The 19,954-nt window shown below is 36.4% G+C and overlaps 1 protein-coding gene across 4 annotated transcripts in view; it reads right to left on the bottom strand.

Annotated features, from left to right (window-relative positions):
* Positions 1 to 16,574, bottom strand: part of kn (EBF transcription factor knot) — a 71,907-nt gene extending 55,333 nt beyond the window's left edge. For all 4 annotated transcript variants that reach the window (XM_066390481.1, XM_066390484.1, XM_066390482.1 and 1 more), the window contains exons 1-3: positions 16,330 to 16,574; positions 11,605 to 11,894; positions 7,779 to 7,932 (exon numbers count right to left, since the gene is read on the bottom strand). In XM_066390481.1, coding sequence (XP_066246578.1) covers positions 7,779 to 7,932; positions 11,605 to 11,732 — 282 coding nt within the window. In that variant the 5' untranslated portion in view covers positions 11,733 to 11,894; positions 16,330 to 16,574. The remainder of the gene's footprint in view (positions 1 to 7,778; positions 7,933 to 11,604; positions 11,895 to 16,329) is intronic.
* Positions 16,575 to 19,954: the final 3,380 nt, after the last annotated feature.

Raw genomic sequence — 19,954 nt, 5'->3', positions numbered from 1 at the left:
AAAAAACTACGTTATATAAAGGGGAGAAAAGGAATCTGCATATCACTGGAATCAGGCCTATTAAGGGCACAAACTGTAAATTTTAATTCAGAACGGAGACCCTTAAATGCAACAGACGTTACTGAGATTTACGAAGTATAGCAACCCATTTCATTGAGAAAAGAGTGGCGGATTTAGGTCATCATGTACGTCATCAAATTAGGAGCGTAGGTAGGGGGCAAAAAATTAAGTGAATGAAACGAAATTGTCGTTATTGAAAGTTTATGCAGTACGGTAACGTAAAATATCATACACCTGTCGATGTTAATTAAATTAAAAAACTGCATAAATTCCAAAAAAGCGCGTTTATGGCAGAAACCACGTACAATCAAGTATAAACATCACGGGAACGTCGCTTGAAATTCTCTGAAACTGAAGAAAAAAGTCCGAATTCTCCAATAAAAAACTCGTTATTGGGGCTTTAGTTTTTTTGTAACTCAATTCTGAGAGTTATCAAGTTTACAAGATAATTATTTCGGGATCACAGAATTCATTTCAGAATCAGAATTCATCACACTATTTGGTCTTTCGGGCAGGGTCAGAAACCGGCCATTTTCAAACAAATATTGACTCTTCCGACCAGTTAACACTTGAGAAATTATCGACATTTTACACCCTTCGAGTTAATGATTTCAGAAAACACTCGGAGTATTTTTTTTCCTGCGAGAAGAAGTCTCCTCTCCCTAATAATTGAAGCCCTCTATGCTCTAAAACCCAAACAAAATCTTCGTTTCCATTTCCTGCAAATTCAAGTCCAAATGAAAGCGACTCACTGTTTAAATAGTGTAATGATATCAATTTAACAATTTCCTAGTTGCCATTTCCATGAAAGATACAAGTTACGAGTCGTAACTGAAACGGCGGTAATGTAGAATTTTAGCGTCTGTGGCGTCGTTTCCATGGCAGCGCCGCCACGCTTCAAAGTGTACAATAGCGAAAGTGAGAGGAATAAATACCAGATCCAGTGACGTAACTGGATTTAATTTCCCTCGCTGCGATTTCGCTCTTCCCAGCTACAACTAATTAAATCCGGCTTTTGCTGCCGTAGTAGATGAAATATGTCTGTCATCTACAAGTAGACGAGTTGCCCGGAACTTATCAGGTTTTGTTGGTTGGAAGATTGGTGGAGACTATTCATGGTTCAGTTTAAGTAGGAAATTTTCAAGTTTATGAGATGTTTGCGGATGCAGGCTACGCCACTGCCCCTCGGGAGTTTCGCAACAAGAACGCGGGAGTTTAGGTAGAAGAGTATTACACTACCGGGGAGTAATTGCGTTTCACGCTGGGCATTTATCATAAAAGGGCTATTTTGAATATCCTGCGTAGGGAAAGCAAACTCGAAATTAAGTTTAATTGGCAGAAATTCAGATTGGTCGTGGAGTGTCGTCTTTGCACTACAGCGCTAATTCTGCGCACTGTTCTACGGGTCTGAGGATTCTGATTTGTAAATAAAATGATTCACGATGCTACAAAATTCAACGTGCAGAAAATCAACTCCCTTGAAGGGCAAAAACGACATAGATTCGCTTCTCGAATCGCCAAAATGAGTGGAAAATCAATCGCCAAATACAGGTCTGAGAGCTAAAAGTACTGTGGACATTTTCGCACATGTGGTCTAGTTCAAATAACTATCAAATGCGAAAATTACCCAATTGTAAGTTACCCAAGTAATGGAAATACCTTGCTGTTATTTTTCCCGAAGGAATGAAGATAATGTGAGATTCCGACAATTGTGGGCTCGACATGTGATAAGTAGCAGAGGTGACAAATGGAGTTATCCAAACCTTACAATTTTCTCCATAAACTGGGAAATTTGAACATTGATAAGGCAGATAAGAGGGTGACAGTATTAGCCTCAAGTTTAATCCGAGGGAAAGGTTTGTAATGGAAGCGAAGTCAGAATTTCGAAAGTTCTACCTCCGAAACTTGATTACTCACACGAGTGAATTATATGCTCATTGAAAGCTTAAAGTTTCTTCCACACACTGTAAAATTTGTACACCGATCGGGCAGATAACAAGGCTCTATCAGCCTCGAGTTTAGGAGCATTATCCAAGGGAAAGTTTGTAATAAAAGCGAAGCTATAATTTCGAAATTTTACCCCCGAAACTTGATTACTCACACGAGTGAATTATATGCGCATTGAAACCTTAAAGTTTCTTCTACACACTGTAAAATTTGTACACCGATCGGGCAGATAACAGAGCTGTAACAGCCTCGAGTTTAAGAGCATTATTACCCAAGGGAAAGGTTTGTGATAGAAGCGAAGCCAGAATTTCGAAAATTCTACCTCTGAAACCTCATTACCCACGCGAGTGAATTATATGCGCATTGAAACCTTAAAGTTTCTTCCACACATTGTAACATTAGTACACTGTTCGGGCAGATAACAGAGCTGTAGCAGCCTCGAGTTTAAGAGCATTATTACCCAAGGGAAAGTTTGTAATAGAAACGAAGCCAGAATTTCGAAAATTCTGCCTCTGAAACCTCATTGCTCACAGGAGTGAATTATATGCGCATTGAAACCTTAAAGTTTCTTTCACACACTGTAAAATTTGTACATTAATCGGGAAGATAACAGAACTGTATCAGCTTTGAGTTTAGAATCATTACCCAAGGGAGAGCTTGTAATAGAAGCGAAGCAAGTATGTCCAAAATTCTATCTCTAAAACTTGATTACTCATTCAAGTGAATTATATAGGCACAGTATTTTGTAATTCTGTTTTGCTTGTGGTAATCAAAATTAACTTTAATTTGGATGTGGTAATGTTGTCAAGGGCATTTTCAAAGAGAAGAAGAAAAACTTGATTTAATTCAATATAGCTGCCGTAGAAGTCAAAATATGTTGGATTTTGGTGAAGGCTTCTCATGCAACTAGATTAGGCGTTGCCAGCTTTGAAGCGCCTTCAATATCGCGAAAACAGGTATCGAATTGAATATCTCGGAAACTAAAGACGATATCACAGCGCACTGACACGATTGATTTGATTGATGGTTTTCCTGACGGCAAAATCAGGTGGCTGACTTCTTTAGAGATTTTCATGTGTATCACATAATCGACAATTTAATAAAAATAACCGAACTGAAAAGGTTAGTTGATGTCCAAAACTACGGGGTCTAAAGGGACCCATCCACTATCGGACAAATTGCACACGCAACTGGTTTCAAAACTGTTGAAGTATTTTGTGTGAAATTGGGCAACGCGTTACGCGGTGTGCGTACGCGTTGCGTTCCATTACGCACCATTTTTCGGTTGCCGTAGCGGACCAATCATTGCCGTACACGGGCAAATCATCGCGCAGCATTCGCTTGGTAGTGTATGGGCCCCAGTACGGCTCAATAAATTTAATGATTATCATGTCAAAAAAGGAAATTACAATACAAGACAACCAGGAAAATAAACTATTTCTATAGATTTCCTTATATCGACCTCTATTTCCCTATTACGAAATAAGTTATCGTGAAACCCGAAAACGGATTCGGGCACAAACAGGAATTAACAACAAAGAGTGAATAAATTTCCGGAGTCGTTTATCACCCACGGGCTAAATACCGGTATCGATAACACGGTATAACGGACATTATTGTGAGATTTATTAAGATACATTGACCATGTAGATGGTGCAAGCAAACGCACCCCGAACCATACAGCAGTAGACTCGTAATTACATCTTCCCTCTAATTGAGTTTTTATCAAGACTATATACGTAGTAGAAGGTCGAAACACGCCCATCACTTGCCCAGGCGCACCCTCAAATAATCCATCAAAAACTTATTTATTAAAAAAGAAACCGGAACACATTCGTTTAACGTGTGCCGCAAAGTAACATGTTTATGTAAACAGTTTTTTCGATTAATTTTCAAGTCCTCCAACGTGTTTAGATAATGGAGAACATGGAGAACTGATGATGGATAACGATAAGCCGCTTCAGCGGCGATATTTTAATCACCCTTGATGGTTTTAATGGCAACACGAGTTCTGTTTAGGTTGTTCATTTTTTTCTCTTAAATTTCGTTCGCGGGGCTGTCCGGAGTGTCACCGTTCTGGCCAATAGGGGTTTTTCGATCTTTGGAGGTGAGTGACAATGATCAATATAATCTTCAGAAAACTCTAGAAAAAATGTCACACGTTTCGTCTTTCGACTACCATCATCAACTTTATTTTTCCTCATGAGCGCCACATTAGATTTTCGACAGAAAAATAGTCAGATGGCAAATGTGACAAGTCGTTGTAGTCGTGTAGATGAGAAAAAGTGGACAAACCGAAAATGTGCTTGTGGTTTTGGGATCCCATGTCAAATAACGCTAAAAAAAATAAAAACGAAATCTCCAATTTTTAGTGTTTCTCGGATACCTTCGGAGGTGCTCGGAAAATTAAAATTTTGAAAATGGTATTCTAGGTAGGCTAGATTACCCAATTTTGCCCCCATTTAAACTTCTTCGTATCTTCTCTAGTTTCCGAGATTCCAATGGTGAGGATTGAATTTGAAATTCCCTGTATAGTCTTATCTGCTAAAAGAACACAGTACTAATTTGAAAAAATACTCTCTTAATCATAATTATCTCGAGCTTTATTTACCAGGATGTCTCGGTCAAAGTCTAATGATTAGTTTGCGATTAATTACCTGCAATTTCCATATAATATCATCCTAATACCAATGTAATCTATCCCGAACATAGTCATATCTCAACTCAAGACTATTGATTTGCATGGAAACACATTAATTTTTCTCGAAACTTCTGAGATAAAATTAATTGTTATTAATGCTAAATCGCCTGTTATTTATAACTGTAAAGACTATTAATCTGAACCAAATTAAGCACAGCCCTATTTTAACTTAAAAATATCTCATTTTTATCATTATTCCTTAACCAAAATTTACTGAACTTTTCGGTTAATACTTTTAATTTAGACTATCTTAAATCTTGAACATAGTTTTATGGCGAACTCTATTTTAAAAACTACCTTGAAGTAACCTGATTATTCAGGTTAATTGGAGTTTCTAGAAAGAGCGGTTAAAATATTTTGGACATAATTCAATCTTAACTAGAAATATACAGGGTTTTATTTAAAGTGTCACAAAAGGTTATCTCCGAACCTAAATTTAAAATAAAAAAAAGTTTCAAACAAACATTGCTTGTTATAAAAGGGAACGTCCAACGAACATAACCAAATTTTTACTCAAGGTCATTTAAAGAACATTTCAAGGCCCACTTGATTTTTTTGAAAGGAATATTCATTTTTTTAGCAAATTTGCAAAAGAACTAAAAAACTTAAGGATTTTTTACTGCAAAAGTTTTTTTTATAAAACTTTTCATTTTCCAAATATCAACAAAAATTGAAGTGGCACATTTAAAATAATACATGATTTAAATTACGAAAAAACTTTATTATTGGAAAATAAAAATTCACATATTCTCAAAATTAACCCAAAATCGTAAAAAAAATATTTTTAAACATTTATCAGTTGAACAAAAAAGCCATGTTTGCACTAGAATGAACCCGTAATTTATTTTAGAGTATCGAATTTATTTATAAATTTCGAAGAAATCTTTAAGATGAAGCTAATTATTTGTTTTTTAATTAAAGTTGTTCACTTTAAAATGGAAAATGGAAAACTTTAAAAAATAAAATAAAATTCAAATGGTGTTAGCTTACAGAGAAAGTGGTGAAAACGGCGCTGAAGCTTATCGGATTTATGTGCAAAGATTCTCTGAAGAAAGAGCACCTAGTCGTCGAACTTTTTATCGAATAATCAAGAAATTTCTTGAATGGGGCAACTGGGAAACAAGTAAAAAAACCGCACAAAAACTGCCACCAATGAAAACAACCAAATAGCTATTTTAAGTTGTCAAGAGTTTCGGGCATTTCGTTGGCCAGTGTGCATTTCATTTTAAAATTGAATAAGTTGCATCCGTATTATGTTTCCTTCCACCAAGAACATGGCAACGATATTGAAAAGCAGGTGTAATTTTGTATTTGGGCAAGGGAAAAATGAGATTTGAATGAAAACTTTTTTTCAATGTACTTTTTTCCTACGAGTCCATTTTCACGAACTATGATGAGGTAAATCGTCAAGACATTCACTATTGGCCCCTCGGAAATTCTCATTGGATAAAATAAGTAGAACATCAAAGACCTTGGTCAATTAATGTTTGGGGTGGCATTGTCGACGACAAAATAATAGGACCATTTTTTATTGAAGGCAACTTAAATAGAGAGAAATATCGTAGTTTTCTGTTAAATGATCTACCGGTTTTGTTGAAAGACCTTACTCTTGATCGAACAACTGCTTTGTGGTATCGGCATGATGGATGTCAACCCTATTTTGCTCATGTGGCACGAAACGTTTTAAATGAAACGTTTCCTGAAAAATGGATGGAACGTAATGATCCAGTGAACTGGCCACCCAGATCACCTGACTTGACCCCATTACATTTTTTCTTTATTTTTAGATCTTGGGGATATTTTAGATCTCTAAGAAAAGATGTATGTTCAAGTCTGAACAATTCCGGATAATATGAAAAATCGGATCAGAGTAGTTTGTCAATCAACAACTGAAAAGATGCTCAGAAATGTTTCAAAATCATTTATCATAAGAACTGAAAAATTACTCGATGTGGAAGGTTAACATTTTGAGCAATTGTTCGACTGACAAATGTTTAAAAATAATTTTTACAATGATTTTGGGTTAATTATTAGAATTTTTATTTTTTATTGTTAAAGCTTTTTCATAATTTAAGTCATGTGTTATTTTAAATGTGCCACTTCGATTTTTGTTAATATCTGGAAAATGAAAAGTTTTATAAAAAGACTTTCGCAACAAAAAATACATAAGTTTTTTAGTTCTTTTCAAATTTACTAAAAAAATGGTGTCCCTTTTAAAAAAATCAAGTTGGCCGTGAAATGTCCTTTAAATGACCTTGAGTAAAAATTTGATCATGTGCATTGGACGTTCCCTTTCAAAACAAGCAATATTTGTTCGAAACCTTTTTTATTCTAAATTTGGTTTCAAAGATAATCGCTCGTGTCGCTTTAAATGAAGCACCCTCTATAAGGGGGTTAATTGCCATGGAGAATTTTCAAAGGATTTCGGGGTAAAATTGGCGATTCATTCTCGTAAATTTTTGAAAAACGCTATAAAGTTGGACTAACCTGTATGTAAACATAGTCTTACCTTGAATTAAAAATATGTATATTTTCAGTTAATGTTTCAGGTAAAATCTTTATCAGCTACCGATGCTGCTTAAATGATCTGTATTTTCTACCAAATGCAACCATGGTCTTATCTTAGTCAAGCATTTCTCAATTTCTTGAACAATTGATCACTGAGTATCTGCTGTTTACCTATTTTAAATTACTATAGGTTCCTCTGGATAGTTGTGTATTTTGAATAGTTCTAAGCGCACTTCAAAAAGGACTACGGAAATTATGGATAATGAAATCGGCCGTGTCACAATGCCAAACCGAGAATTAAAAATATAGAAGTCTCTCGTGTAAGTAAATTAATTACCACCTTGTAGCCTGTAGCGCAACTTCCGCCCTTAATTTGCCCTAATTATTTCCATGTCGTAAAACAAACACTCCATTTATTCGCACGAACAGCACCATTTTTCCTCCCCCTTGTTGCTTTTTAAAAGTCAGAAGATACGACTTTTTTTCTCACGCATTCCGACAACCGAAACCTGATTCTCAGTGACTCTCATTTTCAAATTCCTTGAAACGTTTTGATTCTTACCTGGTCCTTTTCAATGAAACCAATAAATGCGGTCCTTTCGATCTCAATAGGTTGGCCTGCTCTGTCGTACAGAGCTATCACAAAATGGAAGAAGTTGGATTTTCTTAAGTTGGATGGTGGCTGCTTCTCGAAATGAGCTCTGGCAACTGTGGACCTGAAAAATCATCCCTGTTAGACAAGGGAACTTGGAGTGGGGCGCCTGATGACTTTTTAATATACCGCATCGTTTACGGGGTGTCTCCCCGACGCGATATGCATAAATAAGCATAAAAAGACCATTACTAAATTAGCCCGAAGACACTCCTTGAAAATAATATTAATTGTTAATTCCACCGTGGAACGCCACTTGACGTTTCGGTCGTAATTGCTAACTTATCTCATGAAATCAAGCAATCAACAAATATATTCCTTTTAATGAATCAGGCACATTAGAGGGTTGTCTATGGATTGAAGGGAGTATCAAACTATTTAGGTGATAAGTCATTATCAGCAACCATCAAAATATGTAAATTGCGACAAATTTATACAGGGCAAGGCACAAAAGTTTCTTCTTGCACTTAAATTGCTTTGAATTTGGCTTGCACATCCTGCAATTTAAAGTTTATTATGTGGAACAGAATACTCAAGTTTCAAACCCTAAACAGCACCGGGAGGGCAGAAGCTCGACGATGCAATTTTATTTGGGCACTTAATATAGAAGTTTGCCTTAGAATTTACCAACTTTTCAATCATCTTTATATGATTTTGAAATCGGTCTACGAATGCTGGAATTTGCAGGTTATTCTATGAAACAGAAGAGAGAGGATGGGAGCGCCATTCAGCATCTGAGAGAGACGTTGGAAAACACCATAGAACTTTCACCAACTTTTCTAACATCCACAAGTAGTTTTTTATTTGTTGCACGAATGCCGAACTTCGCGGTTTATTCTGTGGAACAGAAGAGCCAGAATGTTTAAGAGTTTAAAAGCTCCAGAAGAGAGACAATTTTAAGGATATAATCTTATTTTAAATTCCATCTCACGCCAAGAGCAGAATTCGGTAGACGAATGCTGGAATTTACAGGCGATTCTATGAAACAGAAGAGACAAGACGTGAGCGCAACTCAAAATCTGATGTTTGTTAGAGACAGAAGATGTTGGAAAAATTACTGGAAAACTTTTGCGAACTTTTCTAACATCCGCAAATAGTTTTTCTGAAATTTGCAATTTATTCTATGAAACGGAAAAGACAGAATATTCCAGAATTTCAAATTTCCATAAGAGAAATAAGAATATTAACGATACAGTCTTATTCTCTAGGAAATTAAAAACTGATTGACAGTTGAGTTTGGTCCACAAACGCTAAATTTACGATTAATTTTATGGAGCAGAATGTGAGTTTGGCACTCTGAGCTGCGAAAGGTAAAGAAATCTGAAGAGGCAATGTTGCTTAAGCAATTAATATAAGAATTCACTTGCTCTGCCAATAATGATTTTGTAATGTTTGTTGTTGTAATGTTTGTAATGAAATTTATAATTAATTCTGTGGAACAGAAGCGAGAGAATATTGCAGGAGACCCATGCTTGTAGAACGGAAGAAAAACTCGACGAGGTAATGCTGTTTCAAATTTTAATGCTGGATTTTTCGAACTTTCCTATTAGAATTGAACGGCTTTAACTTATTCAGCCATTGAACGTACAGAAAAAAAAGGAATTATGTGCGATACGATATGAAACAGAATAGATAAATGTTCATGAAACAATCATATATCAACTTTTGTGTCTTCCACTTTGAATATATCAAATAATTTCCTTTTCATTCTTTAACGGCATTACTTCGCTGTCCAAATAGTTGAATTTATGATTCATTCTATGGAACAGAAGAAATAGAACGTGTTACGGTTCATGAACTTAAACAGCTTAAATAGCGAAAGACTTTAGCAGGACTTTATCAACGGGTCATCATTGATTAACCTCGAGTTGATTCCAAAAATGCTGGAATTAACAGTTGATTTTATGAAACAGCATTTCTTCTATCGAATAATTTCGTCTTTTTACAATTAAAAAAAGCGCTAAAACTTTAAGATTTAGGGATTTGGTTTTACTGGGATTTTACTACGAAAATCTTTACTTGAAGGTTTTCGTCTGTACTCCCCTGTTCCTTATGGTTGTTTTTTTGAACGTTCTGGATTCATAGCTCGAGTTTTATTGCTCGATTAAGCCTTAAGCTAACTCAGTTTTTGCTTCAACCGTGAAATTACAAATTTTATCATTTTTGCTAGTGTCTAATAGATTTCACTACGGAAGTCTTTACCCGAAGCTTTTCTCCCGCATTCCCGTTTCTCCAGGCACTTTCTTCCATTCCTCAGAAATTGTGACTTAAGATTTAGCGCTTGCTCAAGCGTCGCACCAGTAAAATTCCTGCATAAGTTCAATACAGTTTTTTCATTCAACTTCTCTAGGATTTCAACGAGATTTTACTACGAAGGCCAATTTACTACTAAATTGAACATAAAAACTGCGGCTTTTACATAACTGTTGATCCTTTTTCCGGGCCGGTCCGTCTCGCTATCCTCCGCAGGATTTCGGTCCTGCGAGTCCTGGCAGGACTGAAATATGCCCGTGTGCCCGGTGAATTATGCCCTCGCGATAATTTATACCAGCCCGTTAATGAAGGTGGTAAATGTTCGAGTTCGTTTGTTCCTATTAATTTTGTACACGCCGAAAAGGGAAAAAAAGAACGCCCGGAAAGGGCCTTTTAGTGGCGTTAGCTCGAATTACGGCTCCTTCTTTTTTACAAACGACTGTTCCAGAGAATGTTTTTCTCTGAAACTGAAACAATAAATATTAATGAGCTATTCACACATGCTGCATTAACGGTACATCGATATCGCATGCCGGATCCTCCCCTTTTCAACGACCCCACACATATGGGCATCAAAAGGCCATTCCACAATGGCAGTCATAGAATTTCTAGATTCGAGATAAAATCACTGGCTACAATTAAATGTTATCGTTTAGCCATATGGACTTGTCGCATACTAAAGGGTTGCCAAGGGACGTCGTTGTGACGACTATTGTCCTTTTCACTGACCCTTAATGGTCTGGGTGACATTTAAAGCCCCATTAAGGGTTGGCCGGATTATACAAGTAAGGAATTTCGGATTGTAACCAAATTGGTTGCTAACTCTACTCAGCTTTCTATAGCAGAAAATTTTGTTTATTTTGTGGGTATTAAAGGCGGACTTTTTAAGGTCCTAAAACAATGACAAACGATCGATATTGAGGGCAATAAGTCTCGCATTTTGCGCCAACAAGGGGGTTATCGGTTTCGGCTTGATTACAAAGCTATCATTGACGATAGCGTTTATGTTCGGTTTTTATCTATCCGATATCTAGAAAAGACCTAATTTATAGCAATATATCCCATCCAACCGTCCTTACTTCAGATACTTACTTAACAGATCTTGTTAACATTTTCAATTTTAACATCAGGTTAGATCGGCTTAGTTTCAGATGATCAGGTTTATGAGAGTTAGTTCTGTTTAAACAAGAGATGTTAATATTTTAATCAATTTAAGACGTGTTCAAGCTTTCGTGAGTTAGTTCGAGTTTATCATGTGTCATGTTTCCCTACGTTTCTATGAATAAAGCTGCATGAACGTTGCTGTATTTCCTGCGCGTTGAAATCAACATCATACCCCCCAACATCTTACAACTACCCTCACAAGAAGTGGAGTACGGCATGTCTAAAAATAATCACCGCTTCAATTCTCCAGAGATTCCACTTCAACTCTCTCACAGTTTACGAGATATGCGTTGTCAATACGTAATTACGGAAATCTTACCCATTCTGATCAGTAATTCCACCTTGCATCCACCCCCTCGTAAGGGGCTCCTCTTTGAGGCTGGGCCCTCTGGGTTGGTGGTGGTGCAACCCAGCGCCCGAGTCCTGATGGTGGTGCAAGCCAAACATGAGCCCGGCCCCGGTGCGTGTGGGGGTGGCCCCGGGGGGGTACAGTTTGCGACCCCAGGCCGCAGCTGCGTCCAGTTCCAGACTCAAGGTCGGCCACGGGGAAGGCGTCGGGACGCCGGGGGTGGCTTCGTCTGAACGCGTGGTGGAGCCGTTTGGAGCACCCTGTAATACATCAAATACTGAGGTGAATGAGTGGTGACTGTTGGTTTTTATTAATATGTGACAGATAAAGTTTTGGATTTTTAGAGTTTAGGCAAATGAAGAAAGTAATGAACGTACAAAATGTAATATAAAATAAAATAAAAATGTAAAATAATAAAATAAATAATAAAAAAATAATATTTATTAGTTAAATGCAAATTTAAGTTAAATTTTTCTAAATTGACTTCATAATATTAAATTGTAAGGAAACTCTTTTTATACAGGGTGCTAAAAAACTACTAAACACTCGAATATTTCTTTAAATACATAGTTCATTGCTGTCAAAACTCAAAAATTCAACAGAACATTCAATTTTAATAATACATTCTCAAGACACTAACGTTTAATTTTATTGACATCTGTCAAAGCTCCCTTTAATATTTCTTCTATATTTTGAAATATTACTGAAAGTGCCTGCAGAGGTAAAAATATTTCTTACAGGTTTAAGACAAAAGTCTTAGATGTCCATTCCGAAATAGTACACATGTCAGCAATGACTGCATATGTTAAGCTTTATGTCTCTAACACCGAAAATTTTCATTACTTCAGCGCCGTTGATCTGGTGTTATCAACCATACAATACCTCCTTAACTTTTTGTACGATAATTGTGAAGCGTGCCGTAAGAATTTTACGTATAATAATATAATTCCGATTTCTCACAGGAATCATATAAAAATATGATCTAACATAACCTAGAATTAGAAAAATTAACTTTACACCTTATGTTATTAGTGTGCAAGATAGCATCAATTATCTTCGATTGAAATGGTAAGTGATTGCACTTTAATGGCGGCGTATTGACGTGCAAATAAATACCTATTGATTCAATTATATGCTTTTTATGTTACTTACTTAAAGTTTAAACTATATTTGGCAATAAAAAATTAGTACCGCTTTAAATTTTTTATTTGGTGAAAATCTGAATGCCTATTTTTCTTCTAAACGGATCTATTAGGTTGTTCGGAAAGTAATTTCGTTTTTTCCCGACAGAGGATTTAATGGTATTTTTTTGCACTTAACCTCACACTTAAGCCATATAATTTTTATATGCTTTGAGAGCTCATATAACAAGGCTTGTGTGTGAAACATTTCAATTAATTCTACGCAGTAGTTTTTGGTTGGTGCCCTTTTAAATATGGAGAGCGATAAGCAGCATTTTCGACATATCCTACTGTTTTACTACAGAAAGGGTAAAAATGCTGTTCAAGCCAGAAAGAAATTGACCGATGTGTATGGAGAAGGTGTGTTGACAGTACGCCAGTGTCAGAACTGGTTCTCTAAATTTCGATCTGGCAATTTTGATGTCGAAGATGCACCACGTTCGGGAAGGCCGGTTGAAGCTGATAAAGACGCCATAAAGGCATTAGTTGATGCGAACCGTCGAATAACAACACGTGAGATCGGATTGAAGTTAAATTTATCGAATTCAACAGTTTATGACCACTTGAAAGGCCTGGGATTATCCTCGAAGCTCGATATATGGGTTCCCCATGTTCTCACAGAGAGAAATCTGTGTCGCCGCATTGACGTCTGCGATTCGCTTCTCAAACGTGACAAAAATGATCCGTTTTTGAAGCGCATCATTACTGGGGACGAAAAATGGGTTGTATACAACAACGTCAAACGCAAGAGGTCATGGAGCAAAAAAGATGAATCGACTCAAACCATTTCCAAAGCCGATATTCACCAAAAAAAGGTGATGCTGTCTGTTTGGTGGGATTTTAAAGGAATCGTTTTTTTTGAGCTTTTACCGGATAACACAACGATTAATTCGGAAGTCTACTGCCAGCAGCTGGACAAACTGAAGGATGCACTTCAACAGAAAAGACCCGAACTAATCAACAGAAAAGGTGTAGTGTTTCACCAAGACAACGCGAGACCTCACACAAGTTTGGTCACTCGCCAAAAGCTTTTACAGCTTGAATGGGACACAATGCCACACCCACCATATTCTCCAGACCTGGCACCATCGGATTATTATTTGTTCCGGTCACTCCAAAATTTTTTAGACGGTAAAACTTTCATCTCAAATGATGAGGTCAAAAACCACCTCGATCAGTTTTTTGCCAGCAAAGACAAAAAATTTTATGAGCGTGGAATTATGCTACTACCAGAAAGATGGCAAAAGGTGTTGGACCAGAACGGCCAATATATAATTTAATAAAGCATTTGTTTATTATACGAAAACTGTCATTCATTTTCACATAAAAAAACGAAATTACTTTCCGAACAACCTGATAGATCAGCATTGTTTCTGTATTAGATGCAAAAAGTATGTTTTCGATTCCAATATTGCCTTTTTACTTGCGTTAGGAGAGAACCTTACTGTTATCAATATATCAATATATATGTTATCAATAATAGTCATCAAAGTAACTCATTATTTTGTAAAGCTAAAGAGGTGTCAAAGGTTTGCTTGCGAAAGTACTAGTAATTTTTTTTAAAGCATTTGCTCCAAGAATTTTCAATAAAGAAGAGCGATCAAGTTTGAGCGCCTGAGAAGAACTGACTTGAACAAACCAAATGCAGCACTTTTTTTCTTTTAGACATTTTCAACGATTTTTAGCAGTTGTTTTTCACTTAAAACGCCTGATTTAAACTCTTTATTGACCACACGTATGCCACAATTTAAGTCACTGGACATTGAGTTCGAAATGTGCGCCTCTATTTTAGAGCAAGCTCAAAATGGTAGAAATAGATAAAAATATATGTATATATATATTAAATATATATGAAATATATTTATATATTTTTTCATCTATTTACATAATATATAGTATAAATATAAATATATAAAATAAAATACACATCATAACCGCACTTGAGCATTATTATAAGCAGAACGCCGGGAATGATAAATATGATATATTTTTTGCGGGCAATTACTCCATGAACTTTAGAGATATCAAACCGCAAAATTTGGCAAATGGCAAATATTAAAGAAATCTTTTCTTCTTTGACGAATTTTCAGGGAATTTTGGACATTTTCAGGATTACTTTTTAACTAATACGATTTGATTGGATTTTAAGGACTGAAAATTTTAAAATGCCGGCGAATGGTGGGTTGATAAGGTTTTATAGCTGCACTTATTTGAGCTTAAACCTAATTTTTTTCTATAAAATCTTTCGACTCTAGAAAGGCAAAAAAGTGCTGTTAAAGAGATAAAAAGAAAATATATTTGTTTTAATATTTAAAAATAATAAATTATAGCAATCAACTGAATAATGCAACAAAAGTGTTTTTTTAATCGTCAAAATCCATCTTTAGTTTTAAATAAGTGCCCTGTTAATCTATTTAGTAAACACTTTTGAATTAATTTTAACAAAAATCACTCTATTTATTGCTGATCGTTAATCCTCAAATCAGAAGCTTTAAAAATGACGTTTGAGATTCGTTCGGGTTACAAGACAAAACAACTTTTAAAATTTTGAAAATCCCCCTGCCCTCCGACCGACCAATCAGCACCTGTTAAATCTGATTTTAAGTATAAACCCCTTTGATTTTATTTCAAAAATTCACCCTATATTATTCATCGTGGGCCCTCAATTACTGAGGAAATTTGTAATTGCAATTTGAGGTCTTTGCATTCTAAATAAAATTTTAAAATTGGAGAAAGAAGTATTGCAATTCTAATTGCGTAAACTTAGAGAGCTCGTGGAATGATGAATTTTACGTGATTTTTTTTAACCGCATTGATGTATGAATTCCGTAGATATCAGAGCTTAAAATTTGAAGTGTGCTAAAACACAGCTCCTTTACATGTGGAAATTTTCGGAAGTTTTTTTTTTAATATTTGAGAACTCAATTAACGTTCTGGGATCTTTCAAATGCAATATGATAATTTTATAGGCATAAATGGTAAATGCAGGTAATTTTTAAAATGAGTGGTTTATAATATTTAGAAAAATCGCAAACTGAAATGTAACATATTTAATTTTATGTTTTAAAAATAGTAAAAAATATATTGATACCTCTTTATTCTGGAATTTTATATAAACAATTAAATATGTAAATACATTTTTTATATTCTACTTATTACTATTTTTGCATTTTACTATGTTTACTTAATTAGTAAACCAGTGTTTTTTACCATCTATACACCTGGTTTTTCTGGTTGCATGTTTATATGAAAATGTTTCATAAAATCCATAGAGTATGAATATGAAAGTAAATCACCTCCCGAACTTAATGAATTATTTATGTTGCTCCCTGTACATTGAGTATTTGTCCAAAAGTTGCTCTCAACTATGCCTTTTCTTAAAATAAATATGAGGAATTTTCGTTTTCAAGAAACTATTTTTCGTTTTTATTTACTGTTAGGGCCCCCTTTCTACTAAGCAGACACGAAACATCTCCAAGGTCCATTCCCTCCATGTGCAACTGAAGGCACTTACCTAGGTCAACAAAAAAATTCCCAAAGTCTAAGAAAAATTCCTGACACTGAGGAGCTCTCTTACGGAAATCTAAGACTATCGAAGCACCCACGCTACACAACAGGAACCGATTTTTTTATCCCGGAAAACGTCTCGCGATACAAAGCGGTCTCCAGAGCGACAGCACTGATGATGTCAAATGTCCCGAAAGACTCCCGATTTGCTCCCTCGCGAGAGACATCCAAATCGCTACTGCTAACCTCAAGTTTCGCCTGCTACTACCGCTCTCCCTAGGGAGGAGCAACGATCCCAGCTCTCTCCTGCTCCGCTCCTCCTCCCGCTGTCCCCTCGCTCCACCGTGGGGAAAGCGACCAATGAGTAAGGCTAGCGCCAGCTGCCCAGCGCCAATTGCTCCGCCAGGATGCGGAAAGGGCGTGGCCCCGGCTCTTTGGGGGATAGACTCGTTGCCGAGGCGAAGGGAGAAGGGGGCATATGAAGTCGGTGGCGCTAACTGGGGAAAAACTGGGGAAATTTGGGGGATGATGTGCAGAAGTGCAGAGTTCGCTATTTTGGGGAAACTGGGATATGGAGAGAGAGCGGAAGCTTGGCGTGGAAGTGGCGACGCGTAGGTGCGGGAGTGCGAAGTTCGGGGGGCTGTGATGGGGATTATCGAATATACGGCGATCGAAGGCCGGTTTAACTGAACTTTTTGGTATGTTGCAGTCATTTCAAAAAATGTGGATGAGATCGCACCCGAAAAATAAGTTTACGCTTCTGAATCTCAGGAACGAAAATTTTCGAAAAGGTTCTGTGACGATCAGATGTCCTGAACACCTAAAAGAGTTTTTAGATTTATTTGTAGTTTTTGGAAATTCCATGAGTTCCAAAAAATCCTCTAGTTTAGGTTTAGGAAATCCCATTCGAATTTTAGAAGAGAATTAGTTTGATCAATTTTGAAGTCATTCGATTGCTGAATTGCCTCATTTGAAAGTCAAGAATTTAGAGTCATCAGGCGCGATTTTATTACCACTTCGTTACTAAAATAGGGAATGATTGTCGGTTAACGGCTGTAGGCCGATGATCGCTTTGGAAGTGTAGCAGACACAACTCAGTTACCGTCGTAAGTGCAAATATTAAGTAGATGGTTGATAATTGCAATTATTACTAACTGGAGTCGTTTATCCATGTTTTTACACCGCATTTAACACGTAAGTTCACTGTTTAATTCCAGGAAAATGGGAAGTAGAATGTAAAAGTTGAAAACGGCATGCAGATTTGATAACGAGTTTAAGTTTACCCCTGCCTGGCTGAATCGCTTATTTTTTGCTACTTTTGAAAACGATTTAAAGACGTCAGTGGTTGAACAGGAAAATACGATATTTTTAATCATTTCAAACCTTATTAGGAAGAAGGAACGACTCTGGACCAAAATGCGCAACGCTTCTTTCGCTCCCTCTCATATGTCATATAGGCGTAGTATCTTCGTGCTTCAGCTCCGGAGTCCTTCAGCTTACGGAATTCTTCTCTGTTTTAGCCAAACTAATATAGCATAAAATGCATTACTGCATTAGTTCCTGTTTTTTTAGATATCTCTTTACTACGGTGAAGAGAACTCAGTACTACTTGTAGCACGTTAAAGCGGCAGAGTAGTCATTGCTACGAAAACGGAACTAAATAACGAACACTTTGTTCCAGTAATATTCGACAGTAGAATTAACGGAATTACCACTTAAGTAATATCTGATAAAACTAATGTATCACTGGGACCATCAATTGGTCGATGTTGGCAGGATGTTGAGAAAACCATCTGCAATGTTGAAGATACCAACTTCATGAGAACCGAACGCAATCTAGGTAAACTTAGATGGAACAAAGTTATGTTCCTAAATAGATGTTAGTTCAAGTTAGTTCCGGTATGGTTAAACAGCTTTTACTCAAGCCCTTGTGAGCCATGCTTCATTAGAGCATGAAGAGGTGGTCTCAGGGCTATGCAGTCATGAGCGTTTCAGTCGATATCACTTGAGAGCATATTCCTCTTGATTCTCTAATGTTCTTAAGAAAACAAGAAAATAGTACTTCAAAACCCAAATAAACATCGTTAAATTTTATCGGACGCCGCCAAAGGGGAATTCTTGTTTAAAAAGTGATGTTAAAATGAGGCAAGAGTTTTTAACTACTTACAGCTATGCTTAACTAACAGGAAAATCGAGCAATTTGTGCGTCTCTAAAATTTAAAATCTCGAATATGTAAAAAATTCCCTCCTTTAAATATGGACGCAAATAAGTCGCCTTTAAGGTATCTTTAAACTGGTTATGGTTAAATTTCACTGAGAGTTAAAGATGAGATTCGACGCTCAGACTTCAGGTGACAAAACAATAATATCGAGGGGAGCCAATGAAAATGTCACTTCTGCTTTCAGGGTCTTTATAGTACGTAGGTTATGCTTAACTGAGGGTCACAGTGGGTTAGATATTCGACTCTTAAATTTGCCTAAAAATTCGCGAATTTTATAAGAAATTAAAGAAAAATTGTTATGTAGTCCATCAAAAAGTTGCCTATAAGGAGTCTTTAACCCAGCTATAGTCAGCCTTAACTGACAGCTAAAGATGACTAAATATTCCACCTTCAAACTGCTGCTGAAAAACTGAAATTACACGGCAATTTAGGGGTAAATCTGTAATACCAATTACCATATCTGAAAATCGGTTTCTTTCCAAAAGTCTTCGTACTGATGTTGCCGAATTGACGGTTAGGTAAATTCACGCGAAAATTCGGTATTTCCACCAAAGGTTTCTTAGGATGGAACCTTTGGTGGAAACCAAAGGTTTCTTAGGATTCTTAGGATTTCTTATGAGTGTATCGACAAATTATCTACAAGTGATCTTTGACCTAGATCGAGTTAGCCGACAGTTAAATGTGATTAGATATACAACTGAAAACAAAAAAAAATGTTAAGCATTTGAAAGACGATTGCATTTTCACTTTTAATGCCGACAAATCTGTGTCCAAGTAAATTTGCCAAACGACGGAAGAAGGGCACATCATCTAACCTTAACTAGCCGGTGAGTTTGTTTCTAGGTTCCTATAGAAACTATCTTGCTGCAAGTATTTACTTGGATCTATTTGTCCTTAAGGGCATTTTACACTCCCTACAGTTACGTTTATCTAAAGGTTAATTTAATCTAAAGTGGTCCAGTTACGAATACAAATGAAAATAGGCGACACGGTCAAGAGAACCGAAAGCAGTTTCCGATTTAGATTAATGGGGCCGGATGGGATTTTTTTAAAGTTAAAAAGACAAATATCTCCTCTCCTAACGGCCCTTTGTGCCTCCCACGGTTTCCAAGATCTGCACGTTGAGAGTAGAATTTCAGGTAACCTGTTTATACGTGATACGGTAATCAAGCAGTTGCTTGATGTGCAGCCTGCGGTTTAAGTTTAAACCTCAGGCTTACACCCAAAATTAAAACCGACCTATTAATAAATCTTCGTAGTTTACACCCCGAATCAAAACTACCCATCGAGGCATATAAATCACACAATGGACCGTGTTTGACTTGCTCGAACGCACGATTTCCTATCCATAAACAAAAATAATGACACTTGAAATTCGTAGTCAGATGGTTTTAAATTGGCATCGCCACT

This window comes from Euwallacea similis, chromosome 5 (assembly GCF_039881205.1).
Source record: "Euwallacea similis isolate ESF13 chromosome 5, ESF131.1, whole genome shotgun sequence".
Lineage (NCBI taxonomy): Eukaryota > Metazoa > Arthropoda > Insecta > Coleoptera > Curculionidae > Euwallacea > Euwallacea similis.
The sequence above is the reverse complement of the archived record's forward strand: the minus strand, read 5'-3'. Positions and strand labels throughout refer to the sequence as shown.